General features: G+C 44.6%; 1 protein-coding gene and 1 long non-coding RNA gene across 4 annotated transcripts in view; one reads left to right on the top strand and one right to left on the bottom strand.

Annotated features, from left to right (window-relative positions):
- Positions 1-1,313: 1,313 nt before the first annotated feature.
- PRKRIP1 (PRKR interacting protein 1) overlaps positions 1,314-24,785 on the top strand; it is a 45,384-nt gene continuing 21,912 nt past the window's right edge. The window contains exons 1-7 of one of the 3 annotated variants that reach the window (XM_054714865.1): positions 1,314-1,493; positions 2,404-2,482; positions 3,271-3,371; positions 5,631-5,716; positions 6,852-6,919; positions 15,709-15,790; positions 16,685-16,766. In XM_054714865.1, coding sequence (XP_054570840.1) covers positions 1,368-1,493; positions 2,404-2,482; positions 3,271-3,371; positions 5,631-5,716; positions 6,852-6,919; positions 15,709-15,785 — 537 coding nt within the window. In that variant the 5' untranslated portion in view covers positions 1,314-1,367 and the 3' untranslated portion in view covers positions 15,786-15,790; positions 16,685-16,766. Of the gene's footprint in view, positions 1,494-2,403; positions 2,483-3,270; positions 3,372-5,630; positions 5,717-6,851; positions 6,920-15,708; positions 15,791-16,684; positions 17,116-24,785 lie in introns of those variants that run through there. The other 2 variants (XM_008141442.3, XM_054714866.1) reach the window with 2 other exon arrangements.
- LOC129148815 (uncharacterized) lies at positions 11,988-24,681 on the bottom strand. Its single transcript, XR_008555784.1, has 3 exons — positions 24,604-24,681; positions 13,583-13,756; positions 11,988-12,357 (listed from the first exon to the last, which is right to left on the bottom strand). It is a non-coding gene; the product is annotated as an uncharacterized LOC129148815 (long non-coding RNA).

Genomic DNA, 24,785 nt, shown 5'->3' with positions numbered 1-24,785 from the left:
TATTCATGTTTTTCCATCAAAAATTATTACAAAGAGCATCCCTTCTAACAACTGCCCTGTTCATGAATTGCTTAATAAAGCCAATTAGATCTTGGAAAAATACAAACATGAATACAAAGCATTCTTGTTTATCCTTGCTCCATCACGGTCACTGAATGGCCTAGTGTGATGTTGGTGCTCTGGGAAATTGATGTGCAACAGGAGAGCACCAACCCCTAGCTTTTGAGTGCCAGGCCAGCTCCAGATGTGAGGGGCAGTTTCCTCTTCTTGGTAAGATAGTCTCATTCACTCAGCTGAGGTATATATGCTGGGTGCCAGGAGCAGAGTAATTCGAGGTGGGCAAAAGAGGTAGGTCCCAGTCCTTAGAAAGTTGTTTGCGAAATCTTAAATAAACAAGTTGTCAGAAATGGGTGGGGTAGTCAGAGAAAGATAAATATCACATGATCTCACTCATTTGTGGATTATAATGAACAAGATAAACCAGGGGTCCTCAAACTTTTTAAACAGGGGGCCAGTTCACTGTCCCTCAGACCATTGGAGGGCTGGACTATAGTTTAAAAAAAAACTCTGAACAAATTCCTATGCACACTGCACATATCTTATTTTGAAGTAAAAAAACAAAACAGCAAAAACACCCGCACGTGGCCCGCGGGCCGTAGTTTGAGGACGCCTGCGATAAACTGATGAACAAAAACAGATCCAGAGACAGAGAAGCATGGATCAGATGCTCAAACCTCAGAGGGAAGGTAGGGGAGGGGGAGGGTAAGAGGGAGAGATCAACCAAAGGACTTGTATGCATGCATATAAGCATAACCAGTGGACACAGACCCTAGGGGGGTGAGGGCATGAACGGGAATGGGCTGGGGTTGGGGGTGGGGGGGAGGATGAGGGGATAAGGACACATATGTAATACCTTAATCAATAAAGAAAAAACAAGAATTATAAAGGAAAGAAAGAAATGGGTAGGGGGAGTGAACCAGACCCAAGGAAGAGTCAGGACAAAGGCTCAGGGCGGGAGGGGAGGCTGAGAGCCATTAGCAAGCGAATTGCCAGCGGAGCCGTGAGGCGCACGACGGGAGAGGTCAGCAGGGGCAGAACCCTAGGGCACGCGGACTCCTCTCCCCAGGGACGCGGACGCTCAGCTGCCGGGATTTACCCAGAAACAGGAAATGAAATCAAGCAGTTTTGATCAAAACCACCGGCCGGGTCTCGGGTTCATGAATATTCAGCAGCCGGCGACTCCGCCCCAGTCCCGCCCAGCTGGGAGACTGCGCTTGCGTCACTGGCGCGCGTCTCTGTCGTCAGACGTGCGCGCCGCCGCCGCCGCCGCTGCCGCCGCCGCTCGCTAGGGAAACCGGAGAACTGTCATGGCGAGTCCAGCCGCGTCCTCGGTGCGACCGCCGAGGCCCAAGAAAGAGCCGCAAGCGCTCGTCATCCCCAAGAATGCGGCGGAAGAGCAGAAGCTCAAGCTGGAGCGGCTCATGAAGAATCCGGTAAGACGAAGCGTGGGCTCGTCCGCCCTCCGAGTCCCACCCCCTTCCCTTTTCCGGTGCCTCTAGGGGCCCAAGGGCCCACTGCCCCCGCCTCCAAATTCAGGAATTCACACCCCGAACCCCAGCGCCAGTCCCTTAGTGAGGAGCAGGCTGCTTCAGAGATGGTGAGCTTCCTCCTGCCCTTACGTTACAGCCCGGCCCGGACGGGGGCGCTGTGGGGCGGCTTTCCGTGCTCCAACCTTTTCCCGTTTAACTTTTTGTAAACAGAAGCGTTAGACTTTTGTAAAGGGTTATTTTAGCACAAGGGTTATTTTCTTCTAAACTGTACCTCGTTAGCCAAGCCCGTGTGCTTCAGTGGGTGAGCGTCGACCCACGAACCGTGAGGTCACGGTTTGATTCCGGGTCAGGGCACATGCCCATGTTGCGGGCTGCAGCTAGTGGATGATTCTCTCCCTTTCCCTTCCTCTCTCTGAAACCAATAAAAAAATTTTTTTAAATAAACCACCTCGTTAGAGGCATGGGGCAAGTCGCTCACCCTCTCCAGGCCTCAGGCCCCTCAGTCATGAAAACAATTGGATGAGCAGGTCTCATAGATCTTAGACTAGAAAGGGTTGACTCTCTTGTGCAGTGTAGGGTTAAAGTTGGAGGCTTCCAGCCATGCATGGTGACTTACGTTTCTGAGTTCTCCTCTGGAAAGTTTAGAATAGCTTTGATGAGCCTGTGGGCTGTGATAGACCCCAAAATATACAGGATGAAGTAAAGCTAAGACAGAGGGAAGAAATCAGCTTTTAAGCCCAAGGAGCAAAGCAGCCTTATTTCATTACTCTAGTTAAAACCCTTTGGTTATAAGAGATGTGACTTTGTCAGCAGGTTTATACTTAATAAATGCTTTCCTGTTTAAATATTTCAGGACAAAGCAGTTCCAATTCCAGAAAAAATGAGTGAATGGGCACCTCGACCTCCCCCAGAATTTGTCCGAGATGTAATGGGTAATGTCTTTTGGGGAGTGTGTGTGCGTGTAAATATGATTTTTGAAGTATAAATATAAAACCCTGCAGTTAGTATATGTTAGTTAGATTTCTAATAGGAAAAAAATAATGTTCATTGGTCCAATATTTTGCTCTTACAACGAAGGGGTTTGGCATCAGAGAATTTTCTTGTGCATTGTTTTTAATAATGCCTCATATTGGTTATTTATCCATGGAATAGTTTTATTATTTTGTTGGGTTGTAAATTAACATATACTAATTAAAAAGAAAAAGAATAGAAGTATTTAAAAAGTTTGAACCACCTGTAATTTCATCGTTCCACTTGTAACATTCTGATATAGCCTTCCAAACCTCTTTATAGACAAAACCACTGCTGATTAAGAAAAAAATGTTTTTAGAAAAATGTGGTTGGTCTACACATACTATTTGGTAACCAACTTTTTTCACTTAATAGACCATGGATATATTTTTAGCTCAGAAATATAACATGTGAAATCACCTGGTGGAGAGGGAAAGGTCATAGGCTCTCTTCTAGGTTTCCCGGTCACTGAATTGCATTCTATTTCTCCTCTTAATACTGCATTAGAGTGGACTTTTTAGTGAATTCCACTTTCACCGTTCATGCAACAAATATTTATTGAAGGATGTGCTAGATTCTGCAGTATAGTGGAGAGTAGGACAGGCCGTCCCTTCCATTATTGAGTTTCTTTCTTTGATCACTGTTAATTAAAGGTAGCCTGTGTTGATAACTGGAGCTCATCAAGAACTCTGAACTATCCTGGCTATAGGTTCAAGCGCTGGCGCAGGCAGTGGAGAGTTCCATGTGTATAGGCATCTGCGCCGGAGAGAATATCAGCGACAGGACTACATGGATGCCATGGCTGAGAAGGTCAGTGAGCAAGGAGGCTGACTGAGCCCTTGGGTATGAACAGTGTGCACTTAATAACTTCTAGAAAAAAGCATTTGAAACAGAGTAGATACACCTGATTTGTGTAAGGACTGCCTTTTAAAGCCAGCACCAGAAACAGACACCAAGTAGAGCCCAGTTAATCCTAGGTCAGACTTCGCACAGGAAGATAAATACCTATATATACTAGTAGAAGGGCACAGCCCTTCAGGCCATTGCCATGAAATTTAATAGGAAGCAGGATCTCCCACACCACTTGAGCTATTATTTCTCTCTTATTCTCTCTCTCTTTGGCTGAATAATTCCAGTTAGGGTGTGTTTTCTGTGAATACTAGTGTGGTTCTATGTGTCTGCTTCTTTTAGTTTTCTAGCTTGGCGGCTGGCAACTCTTCATGACAAGTGTCAAATAATAATTGATTAAAAATGGAGAATTGCTTTAGAAATTATACTGTAAAAACTATTAAGCATTACTTGACTAGAAGGGCCAGAAGTTTCTCTCCTATTTAAAAAATACTCTTTTGAACATATCACTTGTTTTATTTTTTTAATTAAAATTTGGAGTTATTTTATCCACACCAAAAGTCTTGCTGGATTTTTCACTAGAATTGAGTTGAATCTGTAACTTAATTTGAATGAGAATGGATGTTACAGTGTTAGTCATCCCTCAAGAAACTATGTTTTTTCACTTGTTTAAATTTTTTTGTATCTCTGATGATTTGTGGAGATTTTGCATATATCTCACCACATTTGTTCAAAGATATTTTTTTATTGCAGTGATGCTAGGTGGTCCTCTATTTTATTACTTGATATTACTGAGATGCAGAAAAAAAAATACTGACTTTCGTATAGTGCTCCTAATTTGCCCACCATACTATTTTTAAAAATCAGGTATTTGGCTGTTTCTTTGTGGTTTTCCAAATCTGAAACATTGTACATGATGCCCTAGCTGATTTTGCTCAATTATTAGAACATCGGCCTGTGGACCGAAGGGTCTCAGGTCATCAGTTTGATTCCTGGTCAAGGGCACATACCTCAGTTGCAGGTTTCCCAACCCTGGTAGGGCACATGTGGGAGGCAACCAATCGATGTGTCCCCCTCTCCTCCTTTCCCCCTCTCCCCCTCTCCCCCTCTCCCCCTTTCCCCCTCTCCCCCTCTCCCCCTCTTCCCCTCTTCCTTCCTCTCTTCCCCTCTCACTTTCTCCCTCTCCTCTCCCTCCCCCCTTTCCTTCTCTCTCTCTTTCTTTCTCTCTTTCTTTCTTCCTCCACCCCCTCCACTCTCTGGAAAAAAATATCCTTGGGTGAGGATTAAAAACAGACAAACAAAAATATAAAACATTGTGCATGAGAGATTGTCCCTTGTTCTTAATCTTACAACACACACTAGAAAAGTCCTTTTCCTCAAGTCTTCTCATAATGGCTATTATTTCATGGAATACATTTATACATTTTGAGAGATTCAGATACTTTAAAACTATTTGTCTGCTTTTTATGAAAGAGGAGACTACTCAATGATATTTCATTTTCCAATAATTTGATTTAAAAAGTTAGATTTAGCCCTAGCTGGTTTTCTCGGTGGTTAGACCTTCGGCCCACAGACTGAAGGGTCGAAGGTTTGATTCCGGTCAAGGGCATGTTAACATCGATTGCAGATTCAATCCTGGCCCAGTCCTCTCTCATGTCAATGTTTCTCTCTCTCTCTCTTCCTCCCTCTCCCCCCCCCCCCCCCCCCCCCGCCTCCTCCACTCTAAAAAATATTAATGGAAAAAATATCCTTGGGTAAGGATTTAAAAAAATAACATAAGTGTACAATGGGATCTGGGTCATTTTCTGGCTAGTTTTACCTTTATCTTGGATTAGTCTGGCTCTGATTGGTTTTTGTTCTGGCTTCCTGACTATGGTGATTTAAATCATCTGCTCTTAAGCATCTTCAGTTAGGGAGGTTAGGGTCTTGTGATTTATTAGCTAGCTGTTAATTGCTCAGCTGTTCCCCATCCTTTGTCTCAGTTTCCTCATTCCACTTTCTGGAGAATTTTCCTAGTTTCTTGCTACCCTGCTTCAGTATCTTAGTGACTTCACCATCAGAGAGCCCTGTATTGATTTCCCACCCCCTCTGTGGGGCAACCACTTAAAGTTAAAGTGGCCCTGGAGATCTAGATATGCTTGTAGCACCCCCACTGGTGTGACTTTTGGAGCTCTCATATCCAGCCCACAGTGTGTTTAAATGATGTGGGGTTTTTTGCAGCAAAAATTGGATGTAGAGTTTCAGAAGAGACTGGAAAGGAACAAAATTGCTGCAGAGGAGCAGACTGCAAAGCGTCGGAAAAAACGGTAAGGGCTTTGTGGCATCTCATAACTAATGAGACTTAAGGGCAGGAAATGGAAAGTGGATGCATGGTTGGTGAATGAGTCCTTGCAGTCAAAAGTTTGCCTGTATAACCTTTAGAGGTCTTGGGTGTTTAACCCACCATGGAGCAATCCAGTAGAGGAATGGCTTTTCTTCAGATACTCCAAGAGAGATCAAGACATTTACTGTGCCCCTCCCCCAGCTGGTTACAACTTCTTCAAAGCTTGGAGGTCAGCATTTCCGTGATCATATGGATTTCTCTTCTTCACTTCTGTATTTTAACTTCAGGTTTAACGAGGTGCTGTGAGTGAACTTCTCATTTAGCTTCTTCCTTAAATTAGGGCCTGTGATCTCCCTAAGAGACTATATAAGTATACAGGTTGCATGTGTATATGTTTTAATAAATACTCCCTTATCAATGTAAGAAATATCTAAACCTGTAGGGAATTTTTTAAGAATTTATTTGAGCCAAACTGAGGACAGCTGCTGGGAATCAAGATCTTAAATAGTCTCCAGAATGGCAGTTTGCAGCTTTTATGCATTTGAAATTGAGGGAAGTAAGGAAGGTTACATGAAGGTAGAGAAAGTAAGGCTGAGACTGGATATCAGGATAGTTGACCAGATTAGTGCTCTCTTGAAGGAGGTTACTTCTGAAAAGACATTTCAAAGTTCTGTTAACCTAGATGCACTAAAACAATGGCCTGCTTAAGACAAAGATAAACCTTTTACAGAAGTTATATGCCTGGGGCGTGGCTGCCCATCATGACCTGCCCAGTTAGGAATTTATGATCAGGTCACCCTATGAGGTTACTTTCAGTAGGACCCCACTTTTAGAGTGCTGAACAGGATTTTTAAAGTCGTCCCTAATATCTTGGGATGAAGAACCATCTCCATTGTTTCTGAGATTGCTTTAATCACCTCAGGAGGATTTCTCTTGATTCGTGAAGAAGAACGGCTTGATAATGTTGATGATGGAGTAGCAGAATCATAAAGTATTCTTTCATTTTATTAGTGTAGTGTTTGTGTGATTATAACATTTTTAAAGGTCCTATAAGTAGATGTTTCTAACATACACAATAAGGTAGCTAAGGGATTAATGTATTTATATTACATTTGTAGCCAAAAGTTAAAAGAGAAGAAATTATTGGCAAAGAAGATGAAACTTGAACAGAAGAAACAAAAAGAAGGTGAGTAGTACCCACTTTCCTTGGTTGGGGTCTTTCATGGTGTTGCACAGAAGCTGACCTGCCAAGAATGAGATTTAGAGTTTGGAACTGATTGGCTGACCAGTGAAGAAATGAGGGCTTATTTCTATTAGTTAGGGCTCATTTAATTGCAAGTGTCAGAAAGCCAAACTGGATTAAGCACAAAAGGAACATACTAGCTCGTGTTAAGTCCAGGACAAACCTTCCTTCAGTCATGACTAGTAAAAGAGCTTCGAGTTGTTATTGGCATTCACTGTTTCCCTCTGTCTCTTAGCATCCTGTCCTTAGGCAGGCTTATGTCATCCCTGTGGTTGTAAGGTTCCTGAGGCTGTACCCTGCCTCATTCTTGTCCAATAGGAAAGATTGAGATGTCCCTAGCAAAGGTGTTTTTGTGTTCCTTTGTCTCTGATTGAATCACTTGGCAAGTCAGTTAAGAATACGTTTGGCACCACCCTGGCCAGTTTTGCTCAGTGGATAGAGCATCAGTCTCTGGTCCCAGGTTCGATTCTGGTCAAGGGCATGTACCTCAGTTTCAGGCTCCATCTCAGAGATGGAGTGTTGGGGTGTTGGAGGCAACCAATCAATGTAAGAGACACATCAATGTTTCTCTTTCTCTGTCTTTCCCCCATCCTTCATTCTCTCAAAATCAGTGGAGAAATATCCTCAGGCAAGGATTAACAACAAAAAAAAGAAGAGTAAAAATTGTTGCCTGGCCAGCATGGCTAACGGCATATGCCCGGGTTGTGGGCTCAATCCCCAGTGTGGGGTGTGCAGAAGGCAGCTGATCAAGGATTCTCTCTCATCGTTGATGTTTCTATTTCTATCTCTCTCGCTTCCTCTCTGAAATCAATACAAATATATTTTTTAAAAAGAATAGTTTTGGCACCCTGGCCGGGTGGCTCAGTTGCTTAGTGTCATCCAGTACACCAAAAAAGGTTGCGGGTTAAATGCCCGGACAGGGTGCCTATGAGAGGCAACCAACTGATATTTCTCTCTCCCTTCCTCACTCTCTAAAAAAATCAGTGAGCCGAAACCGGTTTGGCTCAGTGGATAGAGCGTCGGCCTTCGGACTGAAGGGTCCCGGGTTCGATTCCGGTCAAGGGCATGTACCTTGGTTGCGGGCATATCCCCAGTAGGGGGTGTGCAGGAGGCAGCTGATCGATGTTTCTCTCTCATCGATGTTTCTAACTATCTCTCTCCCTTCCTCTCGGTAAAAAATCAATAAAATATATATTTTTTAAAATCAATGAAATACAGCCTCAGGTTAGGATTTTTAAAAAAAGAATGCTTTTGGCTGCAAGAAACAGACAGGCTCAACCAGCAGTATTTAAACAAAGAGGAATTCATTTTTCTTACATAACAGGAAAGCAGGTGATAGGTGGCAGCCTTTTATGGTTCAGCAGTTCAATAGTGTCAGGCCCAACATCCCTGCAGTTCTTTTGGCCTTTGTCCTATGGGCATGATATGGCTATTGCAGCTCCTGGCATCATACCTATGTTCAAAGCAGGAAGAAGAGGGAAAAGAGTGCTACTTGTCTGGTGTGTTTTTTCTGTAACTGAAAAGCAAAACATCCCCTAGAAATGCTCAACTGTTGACATCTTATATGTCATTGATCAGTACTAGGTCACTTTGCCATCTCTTGCTACCATCAGGCTAGATGAATAGATAAAAGAATTGTCATGATCATCTTTAACCTCTCATGATCCGTCGTTGAGAGCTGGATACATGGCATCCCTAGGTAGAATTGAGTTTGTTTACGAGAAATAGGAGGTGAGTAATGTGTCAACATACCACAGTGCTGCTGGTCTTGCCTACCTTTGAAACCATCACGAGGCCAGAAGTACCAGCCACTCCCCTGGGAGCCCCTGAGCTGAGAGTCAGGGACAGAGGGATCCCAGATAGGAAGGAAGGACCAAGGATGCTAAGAAACAAAAAAAATGGCAACTCTCCATAACATTATTGAATCTGTGGCAGTTCCCTGATTGACTAGGCATGTTTCCTGATTGGACAGTTTTGATTTTTGGTCTTATGATAAAGTCAGACTTTCACTGGCATATTGCAATATGATTGGACCCTTCAAGGACCAGTTTCCTTCTGAGTTATAAATGTACTGAGACACACTATATATGGTATGGTTTTTTACTAGAAGAAATTCTTTTATGATGCCTGGGGAAAAGGCTGTTTTCTACTGAGTCAGATTGAATGAAGATAATCCTTGCAAATGTAAGTTTTTAGGGAGCTGCCAGACAGGTCAAATAAGGACAGACCTCTGTGTGGAACTTCTGAGGCACTCCCAATGCAGCTTACCTCCTCCGGTGGTTTGTAGGCTGGTGCTTTTCATAGGTACCGTGATTATGAGGCTGTTGGCTTTGGTGACTACCTTGGGTTTATGGAGAGGGTAGGGAATAGGACAAGTTAAAACACCACAAAGCTTGCTGTTCTGACCAGGATTCAGCCATTTTTCTCAAAACCATCCAAGGAACATTTCCAGAGTCTGAGCGTTATGATCCTTTACTCACTGGATCATGAAATCATTTTAGAGGTTGCAGCTATTGTTTTTTCAAACATGAATAAAGAGACAAGAAGCCATCAGAGTACATTACACTCAGAATAAATATTTTGTGAATCTTTCCGTTTCTGTGTCGGCTGTGGGCTATGGGCTTCAGTCAAACAAATTTGAAAATCATAGTTATAGTGCATGGACCCTGCCTGTTCTTATAGTTAATAGTGAAGTTAATATCTGTACATATTTAAAAATGATTAGTGATCATGCATAGTTGAGCAAGATAGGGAATGCTATAGGGATAACTGTCAAAAATGGTTTATGTGCTTTTTACCTCACCTCAGTTTCCTTTTGTGAAAGAGAAAATAGATTTTCCAGCTATCTGTTTGAAATGAATAGAAACTTAAATGTTGTGATATTCCATTGTGCCATAAGGTGGCTTCTGTGTACTGCTGGGTTCTTGATGGACTTGGAGTAAATCACTCAAGCTTTTCGGCCCTTCTCCTAAAAAGCAGTAAGGGGCAGCTGGCTAGGAGTTCCGTTCTGTTGTTGGAGAAGAAGTATCCCTGCTTGTTGTCTGTGCTGGTCCAGTAATTTAATGAAAACACCATGCAGTGTGGGACTCGAATCTGAATGACACCATGGGATTGTATTAAGCCCATTTGGATTATTATGAAGTCACTAGAGGCCCAGTGCATGAAATTCGTGCACTGAGGGGAGGTGTCCCTCAGCCCAGCCTGCATCCTCTCGCTCTTTACCACCTGCCTGCTCGCTGCTCCTTAGCGCTTTGGTGGAGACTGGAGAGGCTCCCACCACCGCTGCTGCACTCGCCAGCCATGAGCCCGGCTTCTGACTGAGTGGCGCTCCCCCTGTGGGAGTGCACTGACCACCAGGGGGCAGCTCCTGCATTGAGCATCTGCCCCAGGTGGTCAGTGTGCATCATAGTGACTGATCGTTCCGCTGTAACAGTTGCTTAGGCTTTTATTATATAGATGATGAACTCCCAATATAATTTTTCTAATACTAGTCTTACTATCCTAACATAGGCCTGCCTACCAAAGAAACCCAGGGTGACCTTAAGGTGATTTGTTACTAGGTACCTTGAGAGAAGTTTCTCAATCTCAGCATTAATGAATGACATTTTGGGCCAGATAATTATTTGCTGTGAAGGCTATATCCTGTTCATTATAGGATGTTTAATAACATCCTGGCCTCTGTCCAGTAGATACCAGTAGCACCCATCCTCCCCTCAGTCATTGACATGCAAAATATCTTCAAACATTGCCAAATGATCTCGTGGGGGAGGGGGACAAAATTAACCCCAATTAAAACTCATCTCAACTAGTATCTGGAGTTCAGAAAGCACTCAATATATGTTTTGGATAGAACTGTTTGTTTCAATGCCAAAATTATTATACATGTGTTGGAAAACTATTCATATCTTTTGAGATACAAAAACTCTAATCCATTGCCACATGTATTCTAGCCTTTTCAGCTTGTTTGCCAGTAACTTTCTAACACCATCCACCATCCTTTTATTTAATTATTCAGTTTCAGTATACACAGATAGTGGTTTCAGAATTGTTAACCTGTTATCTGTGGGAAACAACTTTATCAACTAGAATACAGTGCAATGTACAGTTCTTTTTGCCTTTAGTCTTACAGATCCTGCTATTTCCAAAATTATTTAGGTCAATATCTTTCCTTCATCCCCTTCACAGAGGTTTCATCCATTTGTAATATAGTTGAATTCTTATTTCACATTTCATCCTTGGATCCTTGACATCCTGAAATTTGCATACATTAAAGTTTATTCTTTATGCTATAAAGTTCTATGAATTTTGACAAATGCATAGTATCATGTACCCACCATTGCAATATTATGTAGAATAGTTTTCCAGCCTTAAAAAAGTCTCTGTGCTTCATTATTCAGCCTCCTCCCCACCCCCAATCCCTGGCAACCACTGATCTGTTTACCATCCCTATAGTTTTGCCTTTGTCATTTGGTTGGAATCATGCAGGATGTAGTCTTTTCAGGCTGGCTTCTTTCATATAGCAGAATGCATTTAAGATCCATCCATGTCTGCATGGATTTTAGCTCATTCCTTTTTATTGTTGAATAGTATTTTATTGTATTGGATATACCACAGTGTGTTTATTCATTCACCTATTGAGGGACATCTTGGTCATATCCAGTTTCTAGAGATTCTGAATAAAGCTGCTACAAACATGTGATGGTTTTTGTGTGGATATAAGTTTTCAAATCTGTTGAATATATACCTAGGAAGATGATTGCTGGATCATATGATTAGAGTAAGTTTAGCTTTGTAAGAAACTGTCAAACTGTCTTCCAAAGTGGCTGTATCATTTTGCATTTCCATCAACAATGAATGAGAATTCCTGTTGCTCCACATCCTTTCCAGCAATTGGTATTGTTAACTTTTTGAATTTTAGCCATATATATATATATGTGTGTTGTGGTATCTCATAATTTGTGACAGCATTTTTAAAATTCCTATGCCCTCAACATTAAGCATAATAGTAATAAGTGCTTCATTATTTATTATTTATTTATGTTGAAAGAATAAATGGGTAAAATAATGTTGCTGAGTTACCAAATGACTTGAATGGTCATTAGATTTCTCCTCTTTGAGAATGATACTTCTAGGCCCTGACAACATGTTTCCCACACACAGGAATCAATTGTGTTTACTGTTGAGGTGCTACATTTTTAGGGGCTTTTCAATCACATTGAATGCTTTGATCCCTCCTGTTAATCAGCATCTCAAGCATCCAAAACCCCCATTTCACAAACATCTAGGTTGATCAGTATTTTACTCTTTCTCTTCTCTTCTCTTCTCTTCTCTTCTCTTCTCTTCTCTTCTCTTCTCTTCTCTTCTCTTCTCTTCTCTTCTTTCTTAGGGAGGGAGAGAGAAAGAAACAGATTTGTTGGTCCACTTATTTATGCATTCATTGATTGATTCTTGTATATGCCCAAACCGGGGATCGAGCCTGCAATCTTGGCATATCAGGATGACGCTCTAACCAGCCAGGGCTTTATGTTTCTTTAAGATTAGAATTAAAGATCAAATTCTGTGCTCTGGTCCTCCTATGGTCAGACCTGTGCAGGTGTGGTTGATGGTTCTTAGAGAGGCTGAGACAGAATATGCTAAGTTATGGAATAAAACAGAAATAATCAGCAGTTTCAGCCTTAGAGCCCAAGTTCTAGAACAGAACTCCACAGCTGGCATATGGGTCAATGGGCTGCAAGAGGTGAGACCTTGGACACCCCCCGCCGCCCCCCGGCCTTCAGGGTGGATAAAGGCTGAGTGAAGGCCTTGGACTCGGACCAGTTGCACTATGTGCCGTAGAATTATTATCCTTTTCCATGTGTGCCATGACATGAGAGAGTCTGGGGAGTACCACCCTGAGTCCAGGGAGCTCAGAGCTAGGTTTTCTTATTCCTCTAGTTTTCCCCTCAATCTCTCTAGTATGTGCGTGCATGGGCGGGGGGGAGGGTGGGACGAGTAGAATACATATAAAATATACCATCTTGCCAAAACCAGTTTGGCTCAGTGGATAGAGCTTGGGCCTGCAGACTGAAAGGTCCCAGGTTCGATTCCGATCAAGGGCATGTACCTTGGTTGCGGGCACATCCCCAGTAGGGAGTGTGCAGGAGGCAGCTGATGGATGTTTCTCTCTCATCAATGTTTTTAACTCTCTATCCCTCTCCCTTCCTCTCTGTAAAAAATCAATAATATATATATATATTTTTAAATTACCATCTTAACCATTTTAAGTGCACAATTCATTGGTATTGAATACATTCAAATCATTTTGCTACCATTTCCACCATGAATCCCCATAACTCTTTTCATCATATAAAATTGGAACTATACCTATTAAACAGTAACTCCTATTTCTCCTCCCCCAGTCCCTGGCCACCACATTTTACTTTCTGTCTCTGATTTTCACTATTCAAGATACCTCATATAAAAGGAATCAGAATATTTGTTTTTCTATGACTGGCCTGTTTCACTTAATATAATGTCTTCAAGTTACATCCATGTTTTAGCATGTGTTAGAATAATATTCCATTGTATGGCTAGACCATAGTTTGCTTATCCATTCAGTATGCTCACCTCACTCCTGTCTCCACCTTGTTTTTCTTTTGCCTGAGTTTCCTTACGCATTTCTTCAGACAAGGTTGTTAGAGGCCTAGAGAGTTAAATAGTTCAGGTCTGAATCCTGGATCCTTGTTTTAGTGATTATGAGACCTTCGTAGCAAATTAACTTCTCTGAGCTTTATTCCTCGTCTGTAAAATGGATATATGGTAGGTATTTAGAGTTAAACAAGACAGTAAAAAATTGGTACAGTGCCTGCCACATAATAATTGTTCAACAAATATTAGTTATTAAAACATGCTCACCATTTGTACTTTTGAAATTACTTAGTCTTTTTGGCATGAGGTTGAGGAGGAGGAATATGCTAAATTTATTAAATTAAATCTTAGAGATGATTTTAACCCATTGCCATGAGTATTTTTAAGTGTCTCATCCTAGGGTGTGAAGGTGATTTTTAGACTATACAGTGCCTGGGCACCCCAAGGTTTCCTGCCTTGAAGCTCTTTGTCTGGCCCTGTGATGACAGCAGGAGCAAATCTCTGGGTGCCTGTGGGCTCTGGGGGTGCTGGAATTCCTGCATATCTGCAGGGAGGAGGCCCATTGATGGGCCTGGGTGAGCCCACTGTGCCAGCAAGTGGCCCCCTGGGCTGGGCTGAGCTGGAGGACTGGTGCTGCCTCTGAGGGCTCTGTCTCTGCCTTGTTCTGGCTTTCACCCACTCCTCTGCTCCCAAAAGAGGGAGGAGGAGTTGGGAACACGTTGTCTTTGTGCTCTGCTTTTGGTCAGCTCAGTGGCACTGTGGGTGCTGGCAGTCATGCCAGGGAAAACACTGGAATTCCGAGCTGCACGTGGAGTATCAAGAGAGGGTTTCTAAGTCTGTGGGAAGAGCCAGGAAGCTGACATATTTGTGTGGGCAGAGCCCTCTGCTATAGATTTTTAAAAAAATCCTTTTGCCCCTGGCCGGTGTGGTTGACTGTCCTCCCTGCACCAAAGATCACAGGTTCAATTACTGGTCAGGGCACATACCATGGTTTCAGGCTCCATCCCCAGTAGAGGGCATGCAGGAGGCAGCCAGTTGATGTTTCTCTCTCTCTCCCCCTTCTCTCCCCCCTTTCTCCCCCCTCCCTTCTCTCTCTCTCTAAAATCAATTAAACAAACAAACAAACAAACATATTTTGCCCTAACTGGTTTGGCTCAGTGGATAGAGCGTAGGCCTGTGGACTCAAGGGTCCCAGGTTCGATTCCGGTCAAGGGCATGTACCTTGGTTGTGGGCACATACCCACTAGGCAGGGTGCAGGAGGCAGCTGATCGATGTTTCTCTCTTATCGATGTTTCTAACTTTCTATCCCTTTCCCTTCCTCTCTGTAAAAAAATCAATAAAATATATTTTTAAAAAAACATATTTTAAAAAAGCAACCCTCCGATCACTTTAGGGAAGAAAAAAAAAATCCTTTTGCAGACTGCAATGTGAAAGCTTGAGACATCAACAGCAGTATTGTCAGTATTAAATGCTAAATGTTAAAGGGCTGATTGGGGATGTTGCCCTGGCAAAGTGGTGGTGAGGACCATATAAAAACAGTGAGGTTTGACGCATGGGTAAGGTGACCAGACGTCCCGCTTTTGGCGGGACAGTCCCGATTTTTAACAATTTGTCCTGCGTCCCGTGGCGTTTTTAAAAAGTCCCGATTTTTGGAAAGAATGCACGACAAGCTAGGGAACGGCGGGAAAACGGGAAGGGAATGAATATACGGTTTTCGGCGGCCATTTGGCTATTTAGCCAGGATATGAGTTTTATATTATTTTTGTTAATTTTATAATGTTAAACTTTAATAATAAAAAATTGTTGAGAACTGATTATTGAGAACGCTTATCAAAGTTCGCATTGTTGATCAGTTGTTAGAATTCGACCACCATTGTTTGGACTTAATGAACAATGGCATTTTTGGGATTGGCAATGACAAAAACATTTTGTAACTGTCTCTCAGACGATACACATCGTACTGCGTGCTAGTAAGCTAGTTAAACAAGTGATGTCATTACAAATCAGCTATTCAGATAATTTAGGTAAGTAATTTATTTATTTCATAAATACATAAATTTTCTTGAATTTGGCAGACAGTACTCGTATTATTTATATTTTATAGTGGCGGCAAAAAGTCTAGCGCCGGCCTTGAAAGTGACACTTACGACTTACGTTACGGCAAATTCAGAGGAAAAATAATACAAGTTAGTATTGTTATTATTTAGAAAGAAATACAGGATTAAAATAATTTTAAAAGTATACTTTATAACAATCAAATTAATTTAATTTATAAACTAACAATAAAATATGTTCATGTAATTATGTACCTACTTACTGTGTTTTTAAGCAATATGTGTATAATAATTTATAATATAATTTTAAATTATTTTTTTTTAGATTTTTAACATAATGTGTAAAAAAAGAGCATGCAAATTCAACGATGATCTAAGAAGTGAATTTCCTTTTATTACAAAAACCAAAAGCCAAAAACCAAAATTTTTAATCAAGAACCCCCCCCCCCCCCCCCCTGGCCCAAAACCGGTTTGGCTCAGTGGATAGAGCGTTGGCCTTCGGACTCAAGGGTCCCAGGTTCGATTCAGGTCAAAGGCATGTATCTTGGTTGAGGGCACATCCCCAGTAGGGGGTGTGCAGGGAGGCAGCTGATCGATGTTTCTCTCTCATCGATGTTTCTAACTCTCTATCCCTCTCTCTTCCTCTCTGTAAAAAAATCAATAAAATATATATTTTTTAAAAAAGAACCCCCCCCCCCCCCCCCCCCCCCCCGTCAATTGTGTCCCACTTTACCAATGTTAAAATTTGGTCACCTTACGCATGGGGCATCAGGCTCTTGTGTATGCTGCAGGATCTTTTAATAAGGATGAGATCTACCCACCATCAGTGGTAGATCGGTTCTGTGATGGACCCTTTTATACTGGGCAGTGGAGGTGAGGACTGACAGATGAGAGGACCTCTTCTGGCTCACTTGTCTGTCCAGGAATGAGCAGTTCCTAATGTCTCCACAGCACTTCTTTTTCTAAAGCATCCTGGATTATCTGAGTGAGTTTGGACATCTCTAATCGAATGTCATGTGATTACAGGGTCCAGTCAGAACCAAGAGCAGCCATCCAGTAGTTCTGAGGAAACATCTGGGACAGAGGAAGAGAAAGAGGAAGAGCCCAGCTTCGTCATGGGGCGATGACAGTGTTGGCCACGGTGGCTTTCTGGAGCCCAGGGCCTCAGAAAACCCTCCACGTGACCCAAGGAGAGAGGAGGGTGTTTGAACTGTTTCTCTCCCAAGGCCTCGCTGGGTAGAAGCAAGTGGAAGCCGTCCTGACTGCTTGGGCCCTGCCAGTAGAGACAGGACTGTCCTGGGCACTCAAGGCATTGCCAAGCCGTTCGTTCATGTTCCCGCTAACGGGGGGAATGTATAACCTCTGCCCCTGCTGTCTGTTCGCACATGTCTGGACAGTGATGAGTTGGGGGCTGGTATCTGTGAAAGGAATGTTTATTAAAGAACAGAAAAACTTGAGGTTTTGATTGGACCTGTGAAGTGTCGAAGTGTAGGGAAGGCTGTGAAAATTGGGTGATAGAGATGAGGCCTGTTACACCAGCCTGTCCCAGGCTCATTGAGGGAAATGGCCTTGGTTCTGGAGCTGACTTGCACTGCAGGGCACCTGACCTCCATTTCCTTCAGCTGAGGGTGCAGACTGCACCTCAGAACACATGCTCCTGCCCAGCTGCTCCCAGTACACAGGTGTGTTTTGGGAAGCCTTGGGCATATGCAAAGGGAGATGTGGGATGTAACCAGGGAAAATAATTGGAGACTAATAAAGAAGCAGGTGGAGAATCCAGGCTGGGCTGAATCAGAGTAGTGGGCATGGGGAATCCTAGCCAAACTGGAAGGGGGAGGAGGGGAGAATCCATGGCCCAAAGCTGTGTTTTCATCCTGAGGTCAAGGGGGTTCTAATCAGAAAATTTGAGGTTGCCTTTCAGGTAACAGGAAGGACAGAGATGGTTTCTAATTAGAGCTTTTGCTCACTTTTTGGATTATCTCCAACTCCAAATTTCTAAAAATATCTTATGGCTTTTATAGAATTGGATGGAATTCAGGATCATGGTTGTGGGTGAATGTTTTCTTTCACTTTTATAGTATTGATTTCCCTGGCCCTGCCCTGAGCCAGGTGGCATTTGTGACCACTTCTACCCTTTCAGCAATTTTTTTTTTACACTTCCCTATTTTACTGTAATACATCAGTCTGGTTAATAAGTGATTTACAGGAATTTTTCTTTTGCCAGAAGCTGAAATGGAAAGTCAACCCTAATAAATTAACACACACACACCCTGGCCATACATTTTGAAATCCATGTTTCTCTTTTCAGGGACTGGCTGGTTGGTTTTCCTTATCTTCCCCCCCACCCCACCCCCCGCCACCCCCGCCCCAGAGTGTGTGTCACAACTCTTGCTTTGAATCCAGCCTGGATCTCATGGGTGTTGTCTTTCACTGGAGACTGTGGAGTATGGAGTTGGAAGACTTGGGTTCAAGCCCTGCCCCTGCCTCTGATGAGACTGGGAAATCTAGGCAAGTCACTTCCTACCTCTGGTGCACCTGGCCAAGAGTTTGGTGATACGTGTGTTGGACAGGTGGCTGGAAGACTAAACAAATGGGATACCAGGCAGGTGTTTATGTTTTGCACCTTTACCAGATTTCGAAGGTGATGTTTAGGTAGAATGTTTCTGACAGTTTTTAAGGGGTCATTTATACCTTGGGTTGAATGACTCCGTTTTTTTTCTTCAGGATATTGCTTATTTGGGAAAGGGGAACAATTAGATGTCATAAGTGAGAAAGAAGGGGGCGATACTGAGAGGATACCCCTGCTCTCCCCCCCAAAAAAGGCCATGATTGGGGAGAATCAATAAGTAATGCCCTATGATTAGCTTGTGGATAGGGAGAAATTAACAAAGGTATATATAACTTGGCTGTCTCATGTAAGAATTCTGATTTATCAAACATTAGACCTTCGTTCACTCACCAAATATTTATTGAGCACTCACTGGCAGCCCTGAGCTAGGAGGCCTAGTTATTTGTATTAGAATACTGTTTGCCCTTTTATTAGAAGTCCCATATAGATTTACCAAGCAAGGTTTATGAACAGAGAGGTCTGGAAACCAGCCCAGGTCACCCAGCAAATAAGTGGTGGAGCTGGCCTTTGGACTCACATAGTGTGACTTTGGAGTCCATCACCCTAGCCCTGCACCACAGCACTGTGCTGCCCTGGGAAGGAAGCTGTGCAGCCGAAACCGGTTTGGCTCAGCAGATGGAGCGTCGGCCTGCGGACTGAAGGGTCCCGGGTTCGATTCCGGTCAAGGGCACGTGCCTTGGTTGCGGGCACATCCCCAGTGGGGGGTGTGCAGGAGGCAGCTGATCGATGTTTCTCATCGATGTTTCTGACTCTCTGTCCCTCTCTCTTCCTCTCTGTAAAAAATCGATAAAATATATTAAAAAAAAAAAAAAGAAGCTGTTGCAGAGCCCAGACCTGTCTGGTGCCAGGGCTGTAGACTATAGGACCCTCCTTTAGTAAGCCCCCTGGTGCGTTTGTGTGCATAGTAATACAGGATATCACTATGTCATAGTTTTAAATATAATTGATTCTCATTTTTTCACAAGTTCTATGTTTATGAATTCACCAAAATTTATTTGTAATCCCAAAATTAATACTCATGTTTTTGTGGTCATTTGCAGACATTCACAGAACGGCAAAATTTTGAGTTGCCCAATGCACACATTCCCAACTGAGGTTAAACAAGGTAGTGCTCTGCCTTCTTGTTTCAGCGCAGACTTAATAACAGGTTTTTACATTTATTGCTCATCGTTGGTGGTTTCTGTTTAAAATGGCCCCCAAATGTGGTGCTGAAGTGCAGGCTGGTGTTCTTGTTTATTTTGTTACTCCTCACCTGAGGACATTTTCCATTGATTTTTAGAGAGAGTGGAAGGGAGAGGGGAGAGACAGAGAGAGAGAGAAACATCGATGTGCGAGAGACACATCGATTGGTTGCCTCTAGGACATGCCCTGACCAGGGCCTGGGATCAAGCCCGCAACTAAAGTACATGCCCTTGACCAGAATCAAACCTGGGATGCTTCAGTCTTCGGGCAGATGCTCTATCCACTGAGCCAAACTGGCTAGTGTTCTTAAGCACAAGAAGGCTGCGAAGAGCCTTAGATATCCTTCATTCAGGCATGAGTTATAGCGCTGTTGGCTATGAGTTCAATGTTAAGGAATCAGTAATATATGTTGATAAAGGTGTCATTAAACAAAAACATACGTAAGGTAATGTGTTGATCAGCTGATGTCATCAGGGGCTCACAGGAACCCAACCCTCTACTTCCTGGTCAACAATAGAAGGGGCTGGTTGGGCGTGGTTCAGTGGTTGAGCATCAACCTATGAACCAGGAGGTCACAGTTTTGATTCCTGGTCTGGGCATGTGCCTGGGTTGCAGGCTTGATCCCCGGGGGGTGGGGGGGGGGGGGGGGGGCATGCAGGAGGCAGCTGATCTCTCGCCATTGATGGTTCTCTCCCTCTCCTTTCCTCTCTGAAATCAATAAAAGATATTTAAAAAAAAAAAAAGCTAACATACTCTTAAAAAAAAAAAATGGACGGGAGGAGACAGGTGGGGAGTTCTTGGAATAATGTAGACTGTAGGTAATGATGGCCTGAATTAGTACAGAGGCCATGGGGGCAGGGAGAAGTAGTGGAAATTCCAGAGACATTTATTTAGGTGGGAGAATTCACAGCACTTGATGGGGAGGGGAGGAGTCAGGAATGACACCAGATCTATAGTGTCACTAGCTGGGTGGATGGTCACACAGCCCCGGAGATCGGTGATCCAGGAAGTAGAGCAAGTATGTAAGGGAAAGGAGGAATTCAGCTCTGGGCATGGTGAAGTTTGGGATACCCCCTGCCAGGCTGAAAACTCAGGGCTAGAGGTGATGATTTAGGCTCCTGAAACAGGGGCAGTGGGAGAGACCAGTCAGGAAGTATAGAAAGGGAGACCCAGACAACACTGAGGAACACCTGCATCTAGGGGACAGACAGGAGCATCCTGCACAGAGGGGAAAAGTCAGGTGGGGTCCCCGGAGCAAAAGAGGAGAGTGTTTCCAGATGGGGGGGGGTGGGGGGGGGAGGTGTACCCAATGACAGACAAGGCAATGGCTGAAATACCTTCTGGATGTAGCCATATAAGGTCAGTGAACCTCGGAAGGCTGAGGAGGAAATGAAGGAAGTGGTGATGACAGCTCTCTTACCAAGTTTGCATGAAGTGGGAAAAGATGGTGGCAGGAAGGGGTCAAGCTGAAGAGGAAAGAAGGCTGAGAGGGCGAAAGTGGGTCCCAGCAGGTCAAGGAAGAGAGGCAGTGGTTTGAGAACTAAGTGAGAAAGAGAAAGCAGGATATTTGAATGTAAAATTTCACAGAGGGTGATGACAAGGAATAGGCCATAAGAGTGAATGGTGCCCTAGCCAGTTTGGCTCAGTGGGTAGAGAGCCTGTGGACTGAAGGGTCCTGGGTTTGATTCTGGTCAAGGGCACATGCCCGGGTTGTGGGCTCAATCCCCAGTGTGGGATGTGTAGGAAGCCAGCCTATCAGTGATTCTCTTCCATCATTGATGTTTCTATTTCTCTCCCTCTCCCTTCCTCTCTCTCTAAAAACCAATAAACATTAAAAAAAAAAAAAAAAAAAAGAGGAGCCCTAGCCAGTTTGGCTCAGTGGCTAGAGCGTCGGCCTGCGGACTGAAAGGTCCCAGGTTTGATTCTGGTCAAGGGCATGTACTTTGGTTGCGGGCACATCCCCAGTAGGGGGCGTGCAGGAGGCAGCTGATCCATGTTTCTCTCTCGATGTTTCTAACTATCCCTCTCCCTTCCTCTCTGTAAAAAATCAATAAAATATATTTTTTAAAAAGGGGGGATGACTAATGAGTCAGGGGATACATTGTTTATTCCAGCTGAGTGGCCATGCTTGATTTTAAGATCTGGTGTGGAGAAGAAAGTAGGGACCACAGTCTTCACTGAATGAGGGGCATATGTTGAAGAGGAAAACTGGCATATGGTTGACCCTGGAGGTATGCCTCAAAGAATTGGCCTTTTTGGGTAACTTAGGCCTTGGGGGAGGAAGCAACTTGCCAGGGTCAAACAAGTAGGAAAATAGCCCAAACTTCTGCTGGGTAGCTGGTACTTGTGGACCTTAAACTGAACCTCCTAACCCCTCCATGTAACTCCCATTCAACTACCTGGGCATCTAAGGGGCCCTCCAACGATTAGTACTGTGATCATTCAATCTCCTTTCATCCCAGCCAGTGTGGCTCAGTGGTTGAATGTAATCTATGAACCATGAGGTCATGGTCCAATTCCTGGTCAGGGCACATGCCCTGGTGGCCGACTCGATCCTCAGTGTGAGCACCTGCAGGAGGCAACCAATTGATTCTCTCTCATCGATGTTTCTATGTATCTCTCTCCCTTCCTCTCTGAAATCAATAAATTATTTAGAGGCCTGGTGCACGAAATTCATGCACGGGGGCAAGAGGGCCCTCAGCCCTCGTGTAATCTGGGTCCCTTGTAATCCAGGACCCCTCGGGGGATGTCTGCCTACCTGATTGCCCCTAACCCCTCTGCCTGCCTGCCTGCCTGCCTAATCACCCCTAACCACTCACCTGCCTGCCTCATCGCCCCTAACCACTCTGCCTACCTGCCTGATTGGCCCTAACTGCCCCTGCCTTGGCCCCTGCCGCCATGGCTTCATCCAGAAGGATGTCCAGAACGACCGTCGGGAAGGTCATTCAGCTGTCAGGTCTAATTAGCATATTATGCTTTTATTATAATATTATACATAATTAGCATATTACGCTTTTATTATTATTACTAGAGGCCCGGTGCACAAAATTCATGCACTCAGGGCTGTGGTGGGGGGGTCCCCCAGCCTGGCCTGTGCCCTCTCACAGTGCGGGAGCCCTGTGATCGATCGTCCCAAAGATGTAGGCCCCACCCACCCATCTGGGGCTCCTCGATGAATTGCCCCAAAGAGATAGGCCGGAGCCTGGGGTCCCACGGCAGGACCCCCAGGCCTGGCCATGCGGAGTGGTTTCTGGGCCCTGCCTCCATGCCGCACACGCAGCGTCAAGTCCCTGCCCACACGCATGCGCCCACTGCACACACAGCCTACTGGTGATGGATTACGGGATTGTGATGGCATGAGGGCATCACAGCATGAGGGTGTGACAACCACCTAGGCTATTATTAGTATATATATACTAATAATATATATTAGTGTGTGTGTGTGTGTGTGTGTATTTGTGCACAGGTGTGTGTATATATATACAAATTCGTGCACAGGTGGGGTCCCTTTGGGTGGCCTATAGGAATCAGGCTGAAACCCACAGTCCAACTCCACCTGCAGCTCCTACCTGCTGCTCCTGCTCATCCCAGCCCCACTGTGCCTGCCGTGGGCTTGCACCCAATCAGTCCCTATCAGGAGAGGCTCGTACTGTCGCAGCAGCACTTGCCAGCCATGAGTCCTGCATCTGGCGCCTTCCCAAGGGGAATGGCCTGTGGGATCGGGCTGAAACTGGCTCTCCGACATCCCCATGGGGTCCCGGATTGCGAGAGGGCGCAGGCCAGGCTGAGGGACCCCACCGGTGCACAATGGCTGGGGAGGGACCACGTGAGGGCATGTCTGGCCCATCTCGCTCAGTCCTGATCAGCCTGACTCCAGCAGCAAGCTAACCTACCTGTTGGAGCACCTGCCCCCTGGTGGTCAGTGCACATCATAGCGAGCGGTTGAGCAGCATTAGCATATTATGCTTTGATTGGTGGTTCGGTTGTTCTGCCATTCAGTCTATTTGCATAATACCCTTTTATTATATAGGATAATATATATATTTAAAATATTTCAACCTGGTGCTTTCATCTTCCTCAATCTTTGGGGGTGAGAAGGGGGCAAGGGAAAGCCATTTTATGTGTTTGGTAGGAAACTAACTCTGAAAAACACTGGTAATTATGACACATTTTGCCTCTGTCCAGTTATGCTGGATTAATGTGCTTGGAGTGGAGGCATCACTGACTAGCGTAGGAATCTTTGCAAAGGATGTGCACTGAGGCACTCAACAAGCAAATGACTCTGTTGCTGAAAGAAGTATCATCTATGACACAACTACTGCAGTTTAGTGTTTTTCTTCCTGTTTTTTTCCAGGTCATTTTATGAAGAGCTTTGAGGTTTGAAAGCCACAGTATGGTTGCATTTTGAGGATTTTGCCCCTTTCCTGTAGCCATGGAGGCAGGGCAGTATATCAGTCCCCAGGATTTTCCTATAACCTTTGTCAGGGCAATAACCAGAGGGGGAACTGGCTTAATTTGTTTTGTAAGTGTCCTACTGGACCAAAAGATATCATTTTTTGGATAAGTGTGTCACGGTTCAGTGCTGTGTGACAGATGGAAAAATCCTATGTAGGGCATGGAGGAAGGACTCTGAGGGGCCCTCTGGCAAGGCAGGCTGATATGAACCCATCTCGCCTGGTGGTAAAGCATTCATGTGCACTTCCTGAAAAGAACCGTCCTGTTTGAATATCTACCTAGATTGTAAAATCGGAGAGTTCACCATTGCGGATGAGAGATTCCTTGCAGCAGCGGATGGAAGTGGCTGGGTCAACGCAGAGACCTTTTCACCCCAGGTGCCTTACATCTGAGAACACTAGATTAGCTCTCCGCGCGTGGTCACAAGGGTTAGAATCCCGAGCGTGCGGCACCCAGGCTAGGTCCCGCGGGTTTCACAGGGTCTGGGAGACCGGGGGTGGGGGAGGGTGTGGGGTGAGGGTGAGCTTTTGGTGACCACCTGACAGCTCCAGCCCGCGATCTGCGTATGCCACCGTCCACCCAGGCAAACTCGCGCGTGGCTGTCTGGGCCCTTCCCAGTCTGCCCTTCCACCCGTTTCCCCCACGTTCTTCCCCTCACTCCTGCCCGCCCTGTAGTCACATAACGGGATCCCTGTTCCCTCTCTTTGCAGGATGCGCCCCTTTGGCCTCTCCGCATCCTCCTTACAGCCAACGATCGGTCCTGGGCATCCTCCAGGACTGACCCTGGAAACCATGTGGTCCCATTCTGCGCTTAGACCCACACACCGCGGGCAAGGCAGGCCCCACCCTGCCCTGGACTTG

This window comes from Eptesicus fuscus, chromosome 4 (genome assembly GCF_027574615.1).
Source record: "Eptesicus fuscus isolate TK198812 chromosome 4, DD_ASM_mEF_20220401, whole genome shotgun sequence".
In the NCBI taxonomy this organism is placed as follows: Eukaryota; Metazoa; Chordata; class Mammalia; order Chiroptera; family Vespertilionidae; genus Eptesicus; species Eptesicus fuscus.
Note: the sequence above shows the minus strand (reverse complement) of the source record. Positions and strands in the feature narration are given on the sequence as shown.